The sequence below is a fragment of the Desmodus rotundus genome, chromosome 9 (genome assembly GCF_022682495.2).
Source record: "Desmodus rotundus isolate HL8 chromosome 9, HLdesRot8A.1, whole genome shotgun sequence".
In the NCBI taxonomy this organism is placed as follows: domain Eukaryota; kingdom Metazoa; phylum Chordata; class Mammalia; order Chiroptera; family Phyllostomidae; genus Desmodus; species Desmodus rotundus.
In genome coordinates, this window is record NC_071395.1 from 80395163 (window position 1) to 80418307 (window position 23145).

Consider the following 23145-nt stretch of genomic DNA (forward strand, 5'->3'; position numbering starts at 1 on the left):
AGTTGAATCCAACTTTGTCTCAATCTCAAGCGGGCAAGGAATTTCAGGGCTTAGAAATTTAAGGTTTGCCAACCTGCTACAAAGTTACATGACTTAAAGTCATTGAAATCACTTTAAATCATTTGAAATTATGAAGACAGCTTGGCTACTGAGAAGCATTTTTCTGTTTGCCCACACCCCTATGGGTTACTAAACTAGGAAATCAAATCTGAACGGAAATGACCTCATCAGTTCTCCAAATAACATGCTTGTGGCAAAGACTAGAGGACAGAAAGAAACAGTATCATTTTAAAATCATGTAGCTAGAATCTGACCCACATTAAAAATCCAAACTTGTCTTCCCAATTCCATTGATTGAGTACTCAGTCTAGGACTTTAATACATGAAAGTATCACCATCCTGTTATTACCTTCTTCCCAACAAATGGAAAATACAAGCATGTTTCTATGTGACTCATATTCTGCAGCCTTCCTTTCAGCTTGCACTGATTTTCATGGGAAAAGGAAGTAAGCAATTCTGGCCTTTTCAGAGAATGATTCACCCAAAAATGCTATTTTTCACTTGGTCAAATAAATTGGCTGGAGAATAAATAATGTAATGGTGTGATGAGTAAGTAATGCATCTTACTTTAAAATTATAAAGCAGATAGATTACAAAATAAAATGGAAAACAAAAAAAATCACAACAGGTTTAAAGATAAGATACTTTTGTGCTTCACTTTGTAGAACACAAAGGAGCCGGGACTGGTGCAGCTGAGTCGGTTGGAGCATTGTCCACAAAGTGAAAGGCTGCCAGTTGATTGCCCAGGGCACAGGGATCGTCAGGTCTGGATGCAAACGCTGTCTCTCTCCAAGGATGTTTTTCTCCCCCCCTTTCTCCCTCCCTTCCCCTCTCTAAAAAACAAATAAAATCTTAAATAAGTAAATAAATAAAATACAGGTGATTCTCAAGAAGTAACTTCGGCAAATTTTCCACTGCCTTTCACGTTTATACCCTACATCGGTATACACCCTTACCAGCCAACTGTAGGAACTTCCAAATAATTTCTTGGTGGAAACAATCAAGTCTTCAAGAGCACACATAGCTAATAAAAGGTTTTGCTTTCTCTTCCTTTTTGCCTCCTCAAAGGGCCCACATCACTAGATTTTTCTTATGGCTATCATAACCAGGTGGGTTTACTATAAGCCTTAGTTCCCCCCCAAAATTCTATGTTTCTTCTGCTCAGTAGTTGTTTTAAGACTTTTAAAAACAAGCATTACTGCAACGGTTCTCCCCAAAGAAACCAATGTGAATGTTAAATTCATGAAGCATTAACTCTACCCCTATACTTGTGCTTCTTCACTACACCTTTCTTGCCTAATTTGCTTGCGGTGCTCCATCAGTCCTACAATGGAGACAAAAAGCACTAAACATTCCAACATATTTAAGAAACATTTGCAGAAGATAGTGATTTTTTGTCTTTAATTAAAAAAAACTCAACAAAAATATATAATTAAACATTTTACATAATACATACATTCTTTAATATCTGCAGGTAAGATAAATAACAGAAGGCAAAAGCAGGTATACTGTATTGCTTCTCTTTGGTAGGTCACCAATATTATCCCCTGCAGAAACACAGGATACATGTAAAAACAAACAAAACACAAAACCATGGTCTTAAAATAACTGTCCCTTACTACAAACAACAAAATATTTAGCAATAAAACAATACAGTAGATGGATCTTCAAATTGACTGAAATTTATAATACTTTATACCATAGGGGTTAAAGTAGCAAGCTGCTTTCCAAAATTAAGGTCTGCAGCAATAGTTTGGGGGGTGGGGGAGACACCCTTTTGGTAGTTATAGCCCGGCTGTTTTTAATTGAATGTCACATTCAAACTCTACCTCTCACATGCCATCCATTGTAAGGAAAACAAAATCCTTTCCCTATACAAAAAGTTTGTGTTACTTACAAGTTAGTTTTCTGATTCCCCCCACCAAACACATTTTATATGAGGCAATTCAGCTTTCTCAAGTCAATATTTACCATCTAAACTCAGTGTCCCAGAATAAAAGATTTTTCCTTCCACTTTACAGCAAAGATAGATAGTGTGGCTCTACTAAAGCAATATATACATGTCAAAACTAAAGCTCAGAAAAGCAAAAGAGTCCATTCGACACATAGCAGCTTATATCTAAATATGCACATGTATGTGTGTTTCACAGTTAAATTTTAGAAAAAAAATTGCATTTTCTATGTTCGGAAATACTTCTCCTATAGTCTATAAATAATATTTTAAAAACTGATCAAAATGCAGTACAAGAACATATCAAATTAAATAAATCTTCTAAACCTTGAAAAACAGATACTTGAAGTCGGTAAAGCTTGAGGTGTGTTTTGTAAAGGGTGCTCTGTCAGTCCCTACTAGTAGGGAAGGCAGGGCCCTCTAAATACGATAGGAGAGAAACTCCAACACTTTGGAAGGAATCGGCAGCTCCTGGACTTGTTGGGTGGGCATCACTCTCCGGATGGACATGCGACATAAATGCTGAAGACTAGGGATTTGCCTTGGAGTGGCCCAAAAATACACACTTCCATCATGTGTCCTAAACAGAAACAAGAAGAAAAATCACAAGCTCAGTCACCCAAATACATGCATTTCAACATCCTACAGTTCAAACAACTATCATCCAAAGCTGTGTATCAGAGTCACAAACTATACATCAAAACCTAATTAAGGAGACATAATCAATGAGCATGATCTGCTTTATGACAAAGCAGTATTATTACAGAGAGCCCTTATGGAAGATTTACTGACAATGCATACTGGCTGCTTTGATTAAAAACTACCGGAAATTGTCTCTTAAAAACAAACAAACAAAAAATAGAAAAATGGACTTACCCAGCAGCTAAAACACTGCCATCAGTAGAAAAGGCACAGCAAAGACCATTGCTCAAAGGTGCAACTTGTACTGGATAATCCTCATCAATTCTCCAGAACCTCACCATTCTGGAAAGTAAATAAATTGTCCAGTAAGTATCTAGTAGGATATTTAAGGTAAAAAGCAACCTTTAAAATTGAGAAAGAAATGCCACTATGTTCTGAGTCACAAATAGTACATTTGCACAAATCATGGCAGCAAGCAATTCTGTAACTTGCTTTATAAAGTACTGGATAGTCTATACATTGGTAATTTAGATCAATTCACACTTAGGAGACTATAATGCATGTCTGTCTACCTGTCTTAGTTCAGATACAGAATGCTCCCAGCCAAAACCTTTCTCCTTATTCTTACACTTAAAACCCAATATCTGATCTTTTTTACTCTCATTCCAAGACATTTATAAAGCCTTTGCACCTAGGTAGAATATGTCTAGGAATGGCAGACAACTGCCATTCAGAATTATCTAAGCAAACAGGAAAATGGTGATTTATTGTCAAATAAAGAATCTGTGAGCTAGGCTAAAAGCTAATTAAAAAATCTACCCAGTTTGCTTGAACTAGCTAACAAGAAGTACAGGGAAAGGCATGCATGATCTTTAGTTTACATGCATACTACTCAGGCCAAGGTTCTTTTTTTTTAATCCTCACGCGAGGATGTTTATTGATTTTATTTATTTATTTATGTATTTTTAGAGAGAGGGGAAGAGAAGAAGAGAGTGAGAGAAAGATCAATGGGTGGTTGCTTCTCACGAGCCCTGTACTGGGGACCTGGCCTGAATGAAACCCAGGCATGTGCCCTGACTGGGAATCGAACTGGCGACCCTTTGGTTCACAGCCCACACTCAATCCACTGAGCCATGCCAGCCAGGGCTGTTTATTGATTTTAGAGCAAGAGGTATGATGTGAGAGGAAAACATTGATTGGTTGCCTCCTGTATATGCTCCAACTGGGGATCAAACCCGCAACCTAGGTACATGCCCTGACCAGGAATTGAACCCACAACCTTTTGGTGCATGGGATGATGCTCCAACCGAGTACCCTGGCCAGGTCAACATTCTTTAAGACACATCAACATCTTTCAAGATCTTATCTAAAGAACAAGATGCTAAAACCCAAACTGCAAAGGTTTTTTTTTTCTTTCTTTAGCCTTTCTTAAGAATGTTTTCATGAAGTAGAAGATGAAAAGAAATCTTTAAAAGACTTCTTTTGAAGTCTTGACCTAGTAATAAATAGGTCAAGCTGTAATTAACACACTTACTTGTCGTCAGCAAGGCTTGCAATATGCAGTCCATCATGACTAAAAGACACAGACCGGACCCATCTGTCATTTGCTCCTCCAGCAAATATTGGAGTAGGTGGGGGAAACATGTGCCTGCGGTAGAAGTACATGTTTTCAGTGGAAATGAGTCACTTCAAGAAACAAACTACCCAGGTACAAAATACATCTGTCTTTGAGTAATGTTTAAAGTGGCCTTAACGAACACAAGTAAGACTTGAGAAGAGCTGATACATCCAAATTAAATGAAAGGAACCTAAAAAGAATTACTAATCTCCTTTTAAGAATATTGTTTAAGGTACTAAGATGAAGTCCAACTTTTAACTATTTTTTCCCCACATGAAACTCTAAATGTAATTACCCTTTCTACAGAGTCATGTCCTATTGAATAACAAGACCTATATTAAGATAGCCAAGTTTATTCTTAGAATTTATATTTAAAGCTTTGCATTATCCAATGACTTAAATAATAACAAAATTTTAAATTATGATAGGCTGCAATTTTAGGTTTCACATGTTAGTGCTTGCAGTCATTTATGTAATTTCTTAAGTTATATACTGACAGCCAGAGATAAATTACAGACTAAAATAATTCCTGCTGTACCCACCCAAGTTCCATCAGAATGTCTCCGGTATGTGGGTCCCAGATATATACTCGAGTATCGTAAGATGCAGTAGCCAGTAATGCTCCATCAGGAGAAAAGTCACAAGCTACAACATCGTGGTGATGTCCTTCTAGTTTCCGTATCATGGTATATTTATCCATATTCCAAAGGAAAACCTGCAATAAAAAGGAAAATGTTATAGCTTCATTCAGACACACAGAGGTCAAAATGGCACATCTTAAACTAAAACTGCTAAATTTAATCCAGATTATATTAAATTAAACATTATAAATTACGGATAATTAAAAGAATATGCTCAGTGTCATAGATTAAAAATCAGTCTTTAAGTTAATTAAAGTAGACATGCAAATTCTATTTAAAATGTTTCTGTTAAATGTTAATTAAAAAATAAGCCTAAACATAATAAAGGCAGTAACCACAAAGTTACACTGAAATCCATTTATTCCAAAAACTAATTAACTAAAATATACAGAAATAAATAGGGTTAAGTACTACAAACCCTCTTCTTTTTCTTCCAGAAACTACCAAATTTTAAAAAAATATACAGACAGAAAATGTAAGGTTAACAAATTGTTACTCCATTGGCATCTCCCTTTGAGATAATCACTTGTTTACAAAAGGCTTGGGTCACCAACGAGAGCCTAGGAAGAGAAACAGATACTGCAAGCAAAGAGAATATTCACAGCCAAATGAAATTTCTTTGGCAAACAACAAGGATGTTAAACCACATTACAAAATGAAAATGCTAATTTATGAAAATAATAAAATTAACATTTCTCTGAATCAAGATTGGCTAATCTTATTTTTCCCAAACTGACCACACAATCATTAGTCATTTTAAGTATAAAACATTTAAATTACTTTAGTACAAGTTCACATATAGTTTTAGATTCTAACATCAGTAGTTAGACTGTGCAGAATAGCTCTAAACGGATTCTAATGTTTACTGCATCTGCTCTACTAAAGGCGAGCTTGGAGGTTTAACATCCTAGTAAGACAATCTCTCCTCCTCATGGGATAAAGCAATCCTTTGGCTACATTTTTTTTTTTTTCTGCACAGAAACAATATATTACTTCCAGAGAAAAAAAAAAGCACAAGTTTTAAATTGGATCAGACTTAATTAAGGTATCTCTGCCATCTCAAAGAATTCCAAAAAATAGTACATACAGAGAAACCACCTGAAAGCCAATTACATCACATCAAACTGGTTTCACACGTCAGACTCCCAACTCCATCAAACTGGGAGGTCAATTTACTTGGAGGAGTCAGTGGGTTTCACTGGGGGAAATTATTTTAAAAAAGAAAAAAAGAAAGAAAGAAGAGCAGAAAGTGGACATCGACCAGCACCTGTGTTACGTACAGTACACCTTGCAGCCGAATGCAAGGTTACTTCATCCTATGGTAAAGGTCGCCCCCAGCCCGGTAGCCAGAGATGCCACTCTTTCTGCCCAGCTAACACCATTGTGCGCCTGTGTGCGAGTGGTGCCAGCATAACCTCAATCACACCAATATTGCTGCCACCACCTGTGACAGGGAAAGCAAGAAGCATATGGAAAACACACAGCCTAAAATAGCAATGTCAACATCTAGCTTTGTCCTTCTCATGATTTTTAAAGAACTAAATATTTTTTCCTAAGCTTCCAACATTTTCAACTATTATTTTAACATACTTCTTGACTAAATAAAATGCATTTTAATCAGCCTCCCACCCCCCATTATTTCAAAGTGTATTGTGATTATCACATGTATTTGGACTTCAACCCTTTCATAAATATCTAAAGCTAAAATGATCTCTTTAACTATACTGACTCAGAAGCTGGTAGACAACTAAAGAGTTCATCAATAAGCATAACCCTCATAAGAGTCACTTTATACTTAATCTGTCTACAGGTATACTATGCCTGTTAGCATAAGACAGACCATATCAAATTTCTTCTACAATTCACTCTAAGACATACATGAGTGCTATTTGCATTTTTATTCGGTTTTTAAGTTACTTTTTTCAGTTAAATGTCCAGGACCAGCTGGGACTCAAACTTTTTAAAACAGCAAACTGGACAAAAAAATAGAACAACAAAGAAGAAAATTATTAGCAAGGGAATGTCTTAACATTTGTACTATATCTCTTCTATAGCACATAAACTTTCCTAGGTCTTAAAAAAATAAATTTGACAAACCCCTTATTTTATGAATAGTATTTCTAACTAAAAGCAATTCAATTTCTCACTTTACAATTAATAACTATATTTAATTTCCCTCATGCAAATTCTCCCCATCACAAAATAAAACATTTAAGATATTCATGACACCGAGCACAGACTTAATAGGTTACTTAGATTTAAAACGATTATGCACACATTATTGTAATCCAATTCATAATAAATGTAGAGGAACTTTGACACATACTGCTTTACTGGCTCCCACTGAGCACAGCATGGAAGAGTCAGGAGAGAATGCACAGCTGTACACCCAGTTCTGATGGCCTCTCAATACTTTCATCATGTTTCCTGAACAAAAAGGAATATCCATATTAACCCTAGAATCCACTTCAAATGAGTGTCATTCAAAGATGGCAAAATCAAAGAGTTCTAAGGTAGCAGTGATTTGTGCATAACGGGTTTGCGGACGTATGTTCTAGTTACTAATTTTTGTAACTGAAGTTTTATTGAAATATAATTATGCCAATTTGTTTGTGTTGTGCTCCAATGGCAGAATAGAGAAACTATGGCAGTTATAGCATGGTCCACAAGTATAACCTATTTGACATCTGGCCCTTTAAGAAAAAGTCTGCTGACCCTTCATTTATAGAAGATAGACTTCTTTTTGTCTGATCCCTTATATTCTACAAATGAAAGAACTGAAACATATCAAGTTGAGACTTACTGAACATCTTCAAAATGCCTTTTCACACTTCTTCCTTTCTGATAACCTACATTCTACTTCAAATCCCTTGTACATTATACCCAAAGGGCAAAATTATGGCTAAGTATATTTTAACTTATTTTTTCAAATATTTACTGAATACCTACTACATGTCAGGCGTGAAGATCTCTACTGTCTTGGAGCTTACATTTTACTAAGTCTCCATTCTTAAAACATATGCACACAACTGAAAAATTTGTTGAGAAAGCAAGCACTATTTGATATGCAAAAGAATATAAAAACTTAATTAATCAAACTGTTTTAACTGTTGAGATCCCTTAACCCTTCAACAGCTGAGCAGTCAAAGAGAATCAATAAAATGCAGAGATGGCGCTTTATGGTTTGGTAATAACAACACATTTTATCAGGCAATGGTTCCATCAGTTGGAACAAGTCTCCAAATCCGAAGGTTCTGCGTCCTGCTACATTCAGTTTACGCTACCTAACTAAGCAAGCCTGTCAACTTCCAGCCTGAGCTGTAAGAGAACTAGCAGATCTTATTTAAATACAAGGTTTCAATTAAAACTGTAAACTTTTTCATTACAGGCTCTAAGAAGAGGGAAGAAATACTCCGTATGGTCCTCTCAAACAAAGTAGATTCTCCAGAACCTTATCAGTAGGCATCACAATGATCAAGGTTTCAGAAAAATCTGAGTACTTGACACTGACATACCTTTTGTTATATTGAAGGGTAAATCTTTTACTTTTCATAACACAATTTCTTACCTTAACCTATCCAATGTAATATTATGCTTATTTATTAGCACTTACATGTTATAAATTCTGATGTACAAGTCACATTTTAATCAAATTTTATTAGCTCACTAAGTTTTATATTTGTTTGTTATTCATGGTCTACTTAAATTTTTACTAAGCAAATGAAGTTAGTAGTTCTCCCTAAGATAAGAAAAAAAACTAACAGACCAGTTCATCTAAAAACCTGAAACTGATCTAGATTTTATCCTCAAATAGTTGATACAGATCTGTATGGTTAGTTTCTGAATAATATTAGATTGTTTACTTAGAGTAACTGCTAACTCCTATTCTGGGTCACATTTATGGTTTTGTTTGATCTGTACAAGGAAAGGAACCAAAGGACTAGAGAAAAGGAAATGATCATAATGCCACTTTTAAAGGTCAAATGCCCCAGATGAACCCAATACCTCTCAGTAATAGTATCAAAAAACTAAATCTTTTTCATAGCCTGGGAAAAAGACATACCATCATCTTTCAGGTCCCACACTCTCAGAGTTTTGTCTCTTGAAGCTGACACAAGGATCAAGCTCCCATCTGGAGCAAAAGTTAAATCTCTGACCACTTCAGTATGATCTACCAAGTTAAGGAGGAGTTTTCCTAAATGAAATGGAAGGGAAAAATAAGACAATGTTAATAATTTTTATCAGCCTCTATTTTATAAAATGGTGTTCCTCACCATTTAAAAACTACTTGGGCATCTCTTTAGCTTACCAAGTGTAAAATGACTTATTAATTCTTTTACTATTACCTTTAAAGATCTGCTATTTACATTGTTCTAAAATGCATTATTTCCAGGATAGCAAAGCCTACATTAGAAAAAATTAAAAGGGAATTCCTGAGTGTACACAAACTCCAGGATCAAGTTAACTTAGTAATCAAGAAAACCTAATTATCATTTTAATTCTTTTTATAGTATGATTTTACATAAAATTTTTCCTTTTCTTTTCCTGGGCCTTGAATTACTAATGGACTGTCAAACTCTCCAAAAGATTCACGTTATCCCACAGCAACCTAAATTTTCAAACATAATCTCACTGAAAAAAATACACTTTATAATATTTTCAGTTTTGTTTTCTATGAGCATCAATGTGCTTGAACTTTTTCAAGAATCTAACCAAATTTTATTACTCACCACCACTCAATGTTTGTATCACTTACTGTGTTCTAATGTACATACTATTTTAATGCTCATTTTTAAACTCCTTCAAATGTTTGAGTACATATTCTCAGCCAGACTGTTTTAGGTAATGAACAACACATTTACTTTTATTTGCCCAAAGAATGTAACTTCTAATCCTATCTAGTTAAACTATAGATTAAACATCACCAAAACTTTATACAGGGTTCAGGGGTGTCCAGCCCACGGCCCAAGATGATTATGAATGTGGCCTAACACAAAATTGTAAATTTACTCAAAAAGCCTTTTATTGCTCATCAGTTTTTAGTAGTGTCTGTGTATTTAATGTGTGGCCCAAGACAACTTTTCTTCTTCCAGTGTGGCCCAGAAATGCCAAAAGGTTGGACATTCCTGGTAGATGAATGTTGAAAATCAGGTTTGCCTCGAAACCTGTAAGCTATCAATCACTGAAAACTATGTAAGAAAACGCCTTGCTATTTGAGTCAAACTAAATTACTAGTTTTAAGTGTTAATTAATGAAACGTTCCTTAGATATGCCTTCCTGTTGTAACGTGCTGTACTACCCTCCGAAGAGTGATCAAGTGCTGTGAACTCTATTACCCTAAATTAAAACCACAGTGGAAGATGCTATTCAGGCCAATTATAAAGACACATTGCACCAAATCTTGCTTTTCAGTAAGTGAAAATCCTTAAATTATATACTGCCTATAAGCAATGCCCTGCGCATCATAAAATAACCAAGTTTGCTTTTAAAATTATGACTCCATACCTGTATATACATCCCATATTTTGATACGCCCATTGTTTAACCCTGTGGCAAGGAGTAGCTGATCTTGTCCGAATTTGAATCGATGCCATTCTATGTTTACACAGCGACTCTGTTTTTCTGGAACTGAAGATCCAAAAGCAAGACTCCAGACTATATCACCACAGTCTATAATATGCTCGCGAGGCTTATTTTTCTGAGCACCATCACTATTTTGTCTTGACAATCTCAAACCGCTTGAATTAGTGATATTCTTGGTGCCATGCAAGAGACTGGGTGGGGGAAAGGGTCAAATAGAAATCTAGTTATTATTTACTCCAGACTCCTGTGGATATGAAATGATGTTTGTTAAAAATACCTCAATGTTATTATTGTGATACTAAATAACAACAGAGCCCTATAAATGGGAAGGGGAAGTTGCTATGAACTACAAGGACATGACCAAATAAATTCTCAGTGGCTGAAAAGAAAGAAAGTTCAACAATGAGGTAATTTATTTGTTTCAAAATTTTCTTCAAAACGGCTATATCAATTAAGACTCCTTTAATTAACCTAAAGCAAGTATAAACAAGGGAAAAAAAAAAAAAACTTGAGAAGCCAAAACCAGAAAATTTCCTTAAAAAATAAAAACCAAAATAACCAGTAGTTTCCCAGTTTCTACACCTAAAGTAGTATGTAACAAGGACATTAATAAATATAACCATGAAAGTAGACTAGACACAAAAGCAGGGAAAGATTAAATTTAGGATGGTACATTTTAGAAAAACTTTCAACAAATATCCAAACTCAATTAAGCCCAAGTAGAGGCTAAGTACATAAAAAGTAATTACATGACTATGTACCTGTTACCTAATAAAATGTTGTGAAATCAAAAAGCATCATATAACAAAGGTCACCTGACCTGGTACAAATAACATACACACTAAACCAAGGCACAATATGCCTTTTTATATACAGAAACACGTAAGGATCTGAGAAAGTACCCTGTAGGAAATAATAATACTTCCCACAATTTCTCCAATATATACATTCAGCTTAAGATAAAACACATTTACAATAGGCTACAAAAGAAAAACTTAAATATAAAAATCTTTTTATTACTCCACACAGAGAAAACAGGGAGTTCTATAGACAGATACATAGTACAAAAAAGAAAAGTGTCTTACAAGTTCTTAAGGCACTGGGACCATGGAACAAGCTTTACTGTCGAATGTCCTTGGGACCAAGCGAAGTATGAACCATCTGGAGCAAAAGCAACTGTCCAATTCTCACGACCACATTTCTTGTCAAAAGGAGCTGCTACAGCTAAAAGTTCACCTATAGTACGTGATCTCACTAAAAAGAAAAAAAAGATATTATATATAACCAACAATAAATTTGATACTGCTTCCATTTTACTTTGGAACTTACTCAACTACATTAAGTATGTTTTCCCTTTTCTAGATATCAACAGAATGAGTTCTGCTTTCCACATTTTGACGGGACATATCTGGTGTGAAGACTCCTTAATGATAACATCTTCAAGTCTTGGCAAAGTGAGTTTCCTAAAATTTTTCAAAACAAGAGCTTTCTAGAAAGTTTCAATTAAAAAGAAAAAAACTGGTCAAGTAATGCTACTGTAATGATCAATCGGGGCTGGCAATCACTGAAGTCCTGATTTTTGCATTGCCTTATGTTTTCATCAAATTACTAACATTTAAAGTGCAAGAGACTAAAGAGACTTTGCAAGAAAAGTTTCTTCCAAAAAACCTGTAGCTTTCAAAAACCATAAACCACTATAACATATGACATTACATCATTACTCAAAGAAAAGCACTATAAAATGTTCTATTCAAACATGGATATTCTTATCTTTTTCAGGTCACAAAAATCACAAAACCCTTAGAACTATAAGGGACTTAACAACTATCTAGTCCAACCTCTCAACCAGTGCTTTAAATTCGTAACATTTGTGATCCTTTAACAGTGGTCCTCAAGCATCTTCCTAATGGGCTACAAACTGACCCCAAACTGGAATAATTATTTTGGTGTTTGAAGGACAAAAACCAGACAATCCCATACATTTTTCATTTAATTAGGAATACTTAAATTTAGCATTCATAATAAAAGCTGGTATATTAATAACAGAGTGTACAGAATTTCTTTTTTAAGATTTTATTTAAAAAAAAGATTGTATTTATTTATTTTTAGAGAGGGGAAGGGAGGGAGAGAGAGAGGGAGAGAACCATCAATGTGTGGTTGCCTCTCGACCATCCCTTACTGGGGACCTGGCCCACAACCCAGGCATGTGTCCTGACTGGGAATCAAACTGGAGACCCTTTGGTTCATAGGCTGGCGCTCAATCCACTGAGCCACACCAGCCAGGGCAGACATTTTTATTCTGCATTTAACAAGCATCATCAGCAAGCTCCTACTGCAAATGTGTGCGTGCATACTCAGCTGGAATTTCCTCAATTTAGGGAAAGGATATTCTTTATCAGCAAATCACCAATGCTATCTTGGGTTGGTCTTATTTTCGAAGTTTGCTATCTTGTCTTCTTAATTATAAGTTGTTGTTGTCCAGTTTAGTTTCACTGTTATCTATTTTATGGTCAGTTGTCTGGTCACCACTAGAGAATATTTTTATGTATTTGGCTTACACGTACTGCAGTTAAAATAAGAACCACTTACACTCCTACTGCTGGGGCAGATATAAAGACCCCAAAATGTACTCATTCAGTGACACTTCCAGTCTGAATGCACAGCCAGTGTAGCACCTGTCATGATAAGTGCTCAGTAAATACTTACTGAATGAATATGAAAGCACAAGTATAAGCTCTCATTCTTAGGTGATTTCAAAATTACATTGCCCAATTCTTTGATGTATCAACAAATAAGCTATGGCTTAAAAAGTAAACAAATAAAACTGACACCAATTTTTCTATGATATTCATAAATATGAATACTTAATAAGGCTCATTCTAATTTAGTGCAGCTGAGATTATCAGAAAATATTCCTTTTTGTTACTCAAAACCTTCCTCCTTGCCACTCCAACCACTCAGTCCAGATTCTGACCTAAGAGAATAAACCTAACCCTGCTCTCACGTGACATTCTTATGTTGAAGACAGCTCTGACGTCATCAACTAAATCTATTCACCAGGCTGAAATCTCTAGTCCTTTCAATGATTCCTTAGGTTACCTGGTTTCAAGGCCATTCCCCATCTTCACCATCACCACACTTTTCTGGATAAACTCCAGTTAATAACTGCCCTCCTAAAAGCGGCACCCAGAACGAAATACAATACTTCAGATGTGGCTTAATCAAAGCAGCAGAACCCCCCACCTATCTCCACCTCACCTATATCAATACAGCACAAGGTGACATTAACTTCACTAGTAATAACATGGCTTTCTTAATGCAAAATTTACACACCAGTGCCCCTCATATGCCTGCAAAATGCTTTTTTAAATACACGAATGATTTTTGAAAGGGCTTGCTCTTCCATGTTTCCTTACATTCCTCCAAGCCCAGTCTCACATAATCATTGCTCTAGGATGCTTCATATGTGCCTGGACCCTGAATTTGCAACCCCTGCCTAAATCTTTTTTTTTTTTTTTTAACTTGGCTTTCTGTTCAACCATATCTATCTTTTAAATCCATAAATTTTAGGAGGAAAAGTTCACAAATAAGGGAAGCAATTTTTAAAATTCAACTGAAAAATTCAAGCATTATCTTAAAAAGGAAAAGCCCCTGGTTAAACTAAGATGAGTATACGTATGTAATTTCTGTATCAAAGAAGTCTAGCCCTAGTATTCAACCTCAGCAACACCTGGTAAGTTGGACTAGCACTCACCTCTCTTTTAACCAGCAGAAGCAAGACTAGCCCTCCTACAGAAAACTTTTTTTTGTCTGTATTTTAGGATCATTCTGTATTTTCTTTCAGAATCCGAAATCTTTTCAGTAACAAGGCAGGGTGTTTTCCTTCTTTTACCTTGGCCACAATCACAAAATTCCTCTTATATAAAACGTGGTTCTAAATTAACTAAAAAATTGGTTCAAATAAGTCAAAGACCACAAAGTAATAACCTAACTTATTCTTGAATATAAATTCAAGAAATGGGGCCACTACAAAAAAAAAACAAAAACAAAAAACCAACCCTGTCAAATAAATGCTGTTCGAAGTATTGTATTAGTAACTACCTTGTTAATTTCTTTGCTTGTTAACATGTGCAGGTATACCAAATGATCTTTTCAGTTTAATCAAATGAATTTAAACACTCCATTTAAACACTGGTACAATATTATAAACTAGCGTAAACCTTTATTACATTATCTGCAGCGGTTTAATGTTGGTATCCTAAGAAATGTATGACTTAATGACCTTGTCTAAGGGAACAGCTGCCTGCCGCAGGAACTCGGATGTAAGGTACAAGTCTGCATTATCAAATACTACCCGTACAGCAGTAGCACATCATCTCAGTCACTGCTGAACGGAGCCAGCTAGATACTCAGCTCCTTCTCCATACTCCCGCATTTCATAACCAGAAAGGCGGCTTCTGGCATGGTGCCCTATGAAAGAGGCAGTACTCCCAGTCACATGGACTTCAATCATTCGCGGAATCTTGTCTCTCCGCTTTCAGTAGTACCAGAGAACCCAAGAGGTATAATTAATACCCAAGAAAGTAGGGAAAAAGTCAGTCCTTACTGATACAGAAAAAGATACACAGAGATACTAGTGTTTAATATCCAAATGATACTTCTCTCCCAAAAAGGTTAGAAAAGGCCAAAGTTCTTCTAACATATTGGCACTTAGCTAGTAGAAGAACTTTATGTTGTATCCAATAACAGAGACCTAAATATGTGAAAACAAAATTTTTTTAAGGCTACTTAGTAGATGATTCTCCTTTATACAGGTATGCTAAGAAGCCCTATCCCTCAGAAGAGAAAACTGAAAAAGTTTTCAAAATGGTTCATCAAGGTGAAGTGAAAACGCAGATTAAGAAAGGCAGTTCGTTCGTCTGGGGCATTATGTGTAGGGAAAAAACTCTACTGGACTGAAAATAAGAAACTTTTGGGACATCAGGACACACTAGTCCCGAAGTACAGTTAAAATAAAAACTGTACATGAATTGTTTTCTCTCCATAGTTAAAAATTATTAAAATCAAGGTTAAAGTCCCCCCCTAACCTGTCATCCAAACTTATCCTTAAGAAAACTAAAGCCCGGAATTCTAAGATGTCTCTAAATACAAAAAAATTTACCCACAGACGGGACAGAGGGCATTTTGGCTGCTTCAGCTTCCCCCTTTCTCTACAAATACCTCTTCCATGTATTTAAAGAACAGGGGAATGCAAAGGCATCCACCTTCAAAAGGGGGGAGATGCTAAATGGTTTAACTTTTTAAATAAAAATTGTATATATTTAAGGTGATAACATGACGACTCGATACGTTCCATTTTTAGTCAGTATATCCGCGAACGCTCCCTCAACCACCGCAGCAGCCGTTCCAGTTATTTGCCCTGGAGAGGAATGTGAATAACGCCAGGTGCTGTTACCTGAGCCACTGCGGTCTGGACGCACAACCTCCAGAACCTACTGCGCCGTCTTCGGCGTGGCGGCGCCAGCCACTCAACCAGTTTTTCGACAGGCTTTGCGGAGCCTGCCCTTCGGCGCTACCGTGTTTCCGAGGTCCCCCCCCCCCCTGCCGAGTGCAGGAGAGATAATTCCGAGGCGTCCCGCCCGAACCTGAGCCACTCCCTTTCTGACCGCCAGCCCGTTTTTTAAACTACTGCTTCCCCCCGGCTGATGGCACCTCTTCGGTCACATTTCTCCTTAAACAGTGGTTGGAGATACTCGAGGACCCCGCTTTTCATGATAGCCCAGGGCACACGAGTTTGCTTTCGGAATCGTGAATTCGAGCCTCCGAGACTTGTCCAGCACTCCCTTGTGCACTCGACGCCCTGCCGCTGAGCCGAGAAGAATCCCCGCATAATGGTCCCGGTCCGCATCTCCGATGAGTGAAGTGCGGTCCCCAGGGGGGCCCTCGCTACTCGGCGCCCAGGTTCCCTCGACCCTAAGAGCCGCCCACTGCCTCCCTCCCCGCCAGGAGCAAGGTCGGCGCCAGCATCCATGATCATCCCATTTACCCTAGCGACCCCAAGCCGCGGGGCCATTTCCTTCCTGTTAGCTCCAGGGCTTGGCTCCGGCTCACCTTACTTCCCTCAGATTCCGAACGGTTTCCTCCCGAGCCTCCTCCGAGGAGTCCCTGCCTCTCACGAGCCCTCGCGCGCTCCCCAGCACCCCACGCTCACCAATCCCATTCCTCACCGATCTCTTTCTCGTTGACCCTCGGGGGAAAGCTGGCCATCTATGGGGCACCGTCTGATTCCGGGGGCGCGATGCGGCCGCAACCACAGAGAAGGGAGCGGAGAGTGCTGAGGGGCGTGACGCGGACTCGGTCCCTCCCGGTCCCGGGGACGCAGGGGAGGGGCGGGGGCGGTCGCGGTGGCCGCTGCCGACTGCCCCGGGAAAGCTCCGAAGGCCTTGGACCAAACTATGCAGTCAAACACAGACAATAGACCCTGGTTTCTGCCTGACGCTTGTAGACCAAGACACTCCCTCGAACGCTGCCGACAGCAAACGAGACACTGGAGACAAAATGGCGGGCGGCCGGGGAGATATAAAGGATGTGGGGGCGGGGTCTCATTACAACACAGCCCGAGGCCCCGCCTCCCTACGCTCGCGACGTGACAGTCTTTGCTAAGCGCCCCGCCCCCTCGTCCAGTGCAGGCGGGCATCGTCTGGCGGGATCTGACCCCCTTGAGCAGGAAGAGTGGGGAGGCGTAGGCGGAGTCGCAGCTGCAGCCCAGGCCCCGGCCCCAGCCCCAGCCCCAGCCCCGCCGAGGCCGGAACTCCAAGTAGGAACCTACTGACTGGGCGTTTAAATCTGTCTCGTTTTCCCGGCGGGTGGCCCCTAGCATGGTTGAAGTGTCTTTGAAAAGCAAACCCTGAATTGTAGAATACGTATTAGCCCACAGCTTAAAGATCGCGTGGAATTTAAACTAGCTGAACAGAAGACGTTTCAGGTTTTGACTCCTTGGCCACCTCCCCAGCCCCCACGTGCCGGGGAACTAGGGGTTTGTTACAGAGGAGAAAAATGGTATCAGAATGAACATCGCATTGCACCGCTCGTCGGGGCGTGACGGTTCTGACGTGAGCCAGCGGGTTCTGGGCAGGCCCGCGGTGGACACCTCGTGAGAAACCGGGAAGCCCGGGCCTGACGGCGTCCCGCCCCGCACCACCGGACCTCCCCGGGCTGCCTTCGTCCGGGCGGGTCCCTGCCGCGGGGCGCCTCCGGGCTGCAGAAGGGCTGAGGTCGGCGGTGCTCCGGCCTCTGGCCAAGCTGACCCCACCCCGTCAGCCCAGAAGCGGCCGCTCCTGCACCCAAGGTCTAGGCCTTTGGGGGGCAGCTACTCACACAGCGGGGCTGACGAGCGTGTCGGTGTCTGTCTGAAGCCTGGTTGGTTCCCATTTACAAAGGACACATTTGTATGTTAACGGGCCCTCGCATGGACACGGAAACCATGCTCTAAAGGAGGCCATCTGCGGCTGGGAATTTCAAAAATGTGGCAGACACGGCTGGGAGAGGAGGTGCCTGGCCAAACTCTTGAGATTTCAAATGACAACATTTACGGTGTCTGTTTCTTTTTCATTGCATGAGTGATCATTCTTTCAATAGTGAAATGTCTAACAGCAGCGATGACAAAATCATCTCCCCTCCTTTTGGGTGAATCACTTCATTACATTCAGTCAATATATTTATTAACGGCTTACTCCGTGCCAGCCACTGGGGCTACTTGTTAAATATTTAGAGTAAAACAAAAATATTTTTTAATTTAGTCATGTGGCTCATAAACCAGCATTTCTAATTCTCTTAACTAACTGCTATTACCTCTGTTTACTTGTCCCAGACAAATTCATGGAAAAATACTGGTTCTTGAATATCTGTGAATTACTTTGGTGGCTTTTTCATCTAATTGTTTAATGCCACTGTAGTTTATTTATTTCCATTAACCAACAGACTTCCCGATCACTTTCTCAACTGACAAAGCATGACAATGGAATGAAAAATAATTTTATGACTTGTGTACGCATTGCAATAATATTAGCGAATATTTATTGAATCCATGCTACATGCTGGACACTATGTCACATAAATGCTTTTGTGGACTAACCCACTTAATAGCCACAACAGTGTGAGTGTATCTGTGATTAACTGCGTTCATCATTCACATTTTACAGGCAGTAACTTGACAGCAGTTGCAGAGCCAGTAAGTGGCAAAGCGCTACCTTTGCGCCCAGGCTTCTCTGACTGCCCTGCCCTGCCTGCTTCCATGCTGCCTTGTCTCATAAACGAGACCTAGCTTGAAAAGCAAATAAATGTCCTGCATTTCATATCTATTTTCTTATTTTAGCGTTAAATCTGAATAGCCGTCGTATCCCTTGCATATCACAAAGTTGAAATTCTCCAACGTTTAATCCTTGGCCCACAGCTTTTTTTCTGCTTCCATACTCTCCCTGACTTACATCAACCTCTCTTTTGAGTATAACTACCAGCTGTGTGTGAGCATTCCCAAATCCAGGCCTGACTTCTTTCTAGAGCTTAAAATTTACAAATTTAAGTACTTCTCAATAAAGCTCAACATGTCAAAACTGGGCACATCCTCTTCTCTCCCAAAACTACTCCAGTCTTCTATGTTCCCTACCTCAGTGATCGTGCACCGAGCCAGCAGCTGGAGTATTCTTAGACTCCTCTCCCTCTCTCTCAGCCCCACCGGGAATCAGTCAGTCCACCACCTCTGCCGGTATTTTCTCTTAAACTGTTCTGGAGTCTGTCCTCTCTTTTCCAACTCAGCTGCCACTGTCCTCAGTTCAAGATATTTTCATGTCATCTTTCTTAACAATCCTTTATAACCCATACATTGAGAAAAAGCACGCTGGTGTATTTCCTTCTAGTCTTAAAAATTGACTAGCTGTGTGTCCTTCAGCAAGTTATTTAGCTCCCTCTGCGTCAGTCTTCTCATCTATAAAATAGGGATAGTAACAATACCTACTTCATAGGTTTAAGGATTGAGTTAATATCAAAAAGCATTTAGAACAGGGTCTGACACAATGTCAGATACTAAGTGTCAGGTATATGTTAGATATTATTTTTATATTTAGTAGTCCCACGTGACCACAAAATTGGAAGATCAAGTTCTCATAAAAAATAAGGGATTGACAAAGAGCCATAAAAGTAGCGTTAAATATATGCATAATCAAAATAGCAAAGTTCCGGTAAGCATTCATCTTCAAAACAAAGCTGATCCTATGAGTAAAACACCTATTCTTTGAATCTCATTCTTCACTTATTCAGAAAACATTTCTGCTGTGTAGTTATCTAAGGCTAATTTACTTATAATTTTTATGTAGATATTTCTTTGAAAATTTTGAACCAACATGTGCGATCTTGACATACAATTTTTTAAAAAATTTGCATTCTCCCTTATGTTCCATTTCCTCTCATCTCGACAAAATATTGTATTAACAGTCTGGCATTTTATGTAGTTTTTTATACCTCTTAAGGGTGGTTTTTGTTTCTGTACCATTTTCTTATACTGGCAGGGAGGTGCTTAAGCATAAGAGAAGGGAGCAATAATGATGAAAATCTTTTGTTCAGAGAGAACCAAGATGGCGGCGTAGGTAGACACACTGCGCCTCTTCGCACAACCAGAACTGACAGAAAATCAAACGGCAAGGAAGTCCGACACCAAGTAGATAAAAAATAAACATTCATCCAGACCGGTAGGAGGGGCGGAGATGGGCACCGGGTCAGAGAGGACTCACGTGGCCGTGGTGGGACCGAGACTGGCGGAGTGTGGGACCAACAGGGCAGGCAGTCTGACCACTGGCAGACCCTGCGGCCCCACATTCGTGCAGATAAACAAGAGGGCCGGACTCAGAGTGGCGGAGAACGGGGCAGGCAGAGCAGTGGGTAGCACCCCCGTGGCCACACACTGGCACACAGATAAACCTGGACGAATGGCGGGGAGCGAAGCAGACCGCGTAACCCAGGGCTCCAGCGCGGGGAAATAAAGCCTCAGACCTCTGATTGAAAGCGCCTGTGGAGGTTGGGGAGGTAGCAGGAGAAACTCCCAGCCCCACAGGAGAGGTCGTTGGAGAGACCCACAGGGGCCTAGAGTGTGCACAGGCCCACTTACTCGGGAACCAGCACCAGAGGGGCCCAATTTGATTGTGGGTAGTGGAGGGAGTGACTAAAATCTGGTGGAGAGTGGAGCGGGCGCCATTGCTCCCTCTCGGCCCCTCCCCCACATACAGCGTCACAGCGTAGCATCAGCGTTACCCCGCCGCGGGGAACACCTAAAGCTCCTCCCCTTAAAGTAACAGACGTGCCAAGACCAAAAAAAAAAAAAAAAAAAAAAGGTCCAAATGACAACACTTCAAAGCTCCAGAAAAAATACAACTAAGCGAGGAAGAGATAGCCAATATATCGGATGCACGGTTCAAAACACTGGTTATTAAGATGCTCACAGAATTGGTTGAATTTGGTCGAAAACTAGATGAAAAAATGAAGCCTATACTAAGAGAAACAAAGGAAAATGTACAGGGAACCAATAGTGATGTGAAGGAAACTGGGACTCAAATCAACGGTGTGCACCAGAAGGAAGAAAGAAACATCCAACCAGAAAAGAATGAAGAAACAAGAATTCGGAAAAATGAGGAGAGGCTTAGAAACCTCCAGGACATCTTGAAACGTTCCAACATCCAAATTATAGGGGTGCCAGAAGGAGAAGAGGAAGAACAAAAAATTGAAAACTTATTTGAACAAATAATGAAGGAGAACTTCCCCAGTCTGGCAAAGGAAACAGACTTCCGGGAAGTCCAGGAAGCTCAGAGAGTCCCAAAGAAGCTGGACCCAAGGAGGAACACACCAAGGCACATCAAAATTACATTACCTAAGATTAAAGATAAGGAGAGAATCTTAGAAGCCGCAAGAGAAAAGGACACAGTTACCTACAAAGGAGTTCCCATAAGACTGTCAGCTGATTTCTCAAAAGAGACCTTACAGGCAAGAAGGGACTGGCAAGAAGTATTCCAAGTCATGAAAGGCAAGGGCCTACATCCAAGATTACTGTATCCAGCAAAGCTATCATTTAGAATGGAAGGGCAGATAAAGTGCTTCTCAGATAAGGTCAAGTTAAAGGAGTTCATCATCACCAAGCCCTTATTATATGAAATGTTAAAGGGACTTATCTAAGAAAAAGAAGATAAAAAATATGAGCAGTAAAAATGACAGCAAACTCACAGTTATTAACAAACACACCTAAAACCAAAACAAAAGAAAACTAAGCAAACAACTAGAACAGAAACAGATTCACAGAAATGGAGATCACATGGAGGGTTATCAATAGGGGACTGGGAGGGGGAGAGAGGGGGAAAGGTACAGAGAATAAATAGCATAAATGATAGGTGGAAAATAGACAGGGGGAGGGTAAGAATAGTGTAGGAAATGTAGAAGCCAGAGAACTTATGAGTATGACCCATGGACATGAACTATAGGGGGAGAATGTGGGAGGGAGAGGGTGGGCAGGATGGAGTTGAGTGAAGGGGCGGAAATGGGACAACTGTAATAGCATAATCAATAAATATATCAAAAAAAACTTTTGTTCAAGGAAAATATAACCATGTGTGTGTAAATAATTAGCATTTGGGAGTAGATCACAATATTAAAAATTGTCTTGCCTTTTTTCTTTTATATTATAAAATAATATTTTCCTATATTGATTTTTTTTTAAAAAAAAACAACTTTTCACCACATTACTCTAGAAATCCTTAACTTCATTTGGAGGTGAACTTCCTTTCCTCCCCCAGAATACATAATAACAGCTCAGAAAGGTGGACTTCTCCTGTAATTAACTTTTCACTACTCATATGGACATTGTAGGTATATTTCCTTTGATGTCAGGAACGCTCCAGTTCACAACCATGGCCCTTTTTTGGGAGAATCAGTGTTCACCAAAAGTTAGAGAAATTCAAGTGGAATTCAATTGCTGTTAAGATATGCATCTATGCAGGTCTCTGAAGTTACAAACATCTCTAAATAAGAATTCCTGTAGGATCTTATTTCTAAACCTATGTCTTGGTGAGAGCATACAGTGTCCCCTTCCTATAACTAGAGGAAAGCAATGTTTATTTAAAACAATAACCAAACATGACTAAGATTTTTTTAAAAACTAATACATTTTGCAAGATGGGTTTGAAGCCAGTACCACCACCACCAGAAAAAAAAGCCACAACATCCAAAGTGCCAAATATTTTACTGTTCCCTAATGTGGTTCAATTTCAAAGATGAAAAAGATTGCCCTAGTTTTTTTTTTTTTGACTCTGCATCCACCAAGACCAAACAAACAGACAAAAGTTAGTAACAGCCCAGAAAGCCCGCATGGATTAAGCAATAGGAGAGCTTGTCTGGTATTTGTTTTTGTGTTTTGGACCTCCCTGCTATTGTTATTGTTACTACAGCTCCTCCCAGACTAAGTCATAGGCAAAGCCTAACAATTCATCCAAAATTATTCAAGGCTTGGGTACAAGGGCTGGAGTTTCTAATGATGGATTTGTGGAATTAAGTCTGGGATTCTAGATTAAAGAGTATGGAATTTGCTCAGGACTTAGCTGGACAAGCATAATTTA

At 39.2% G+C, this 23145-nt stretch overlaps 1 protein-coding gene across 1 annotated transcript; it reads right to left on the reverse strand.

The window, feature by feature from the left end:
* Positions 1–1446: 1446 nt before the first annotated feature.
* WSB1 (WD repeat and SOCS box containing 1) lies at positions 1447–17076 on the reverse strand. The gene is made up of 9 exons (XM_024564923.3): positions 16723–17076; positions 11581–11749; positions 10418–10686; positions 8976–9107; positions 7239–7339; positions 4814–4986; positions 4188–4301; positions 2888–2995; positions 1447–2591 (listed from the first exon to the last, which is right to left on the reverse strand). The coding sequence occupies exons 1-9, from the start codon at positions 16760–16762 to the stop codon at positions 2432–2434; spliced, it is 1266 nt and encodes a 421-aa protein (XP_024420691.1). The 5' UTR covers positions 16763–17076; the 3' UTR covers positions 1447–2431.
* Positions 17077–23145: the final 6069 nt, after the last annotated feature.

Coding starts and splice junctions, on each gene's coding strand:
- WSB1 (XM_024564923.3), bottom strand. CDS start 16,762: ATGGCCAGCTTTCCCCCGAGGGTCAACGAGAAAGAGATCG. Junction 10,687..11,580: donor TCCCAGTGCCTTAAGAACTT/GTAAGACACTTT, acceptor TCCCCCACCCAG/TCTCTTGCATGGCACCAAGA. Junction 2,996..4,187: donor GCAAGCCTTGCTGACGACAA/GTAAGTGTGTTA, acceptor TTTACTTTCCAG/AATGGTGAGGTTCTGGAGAA.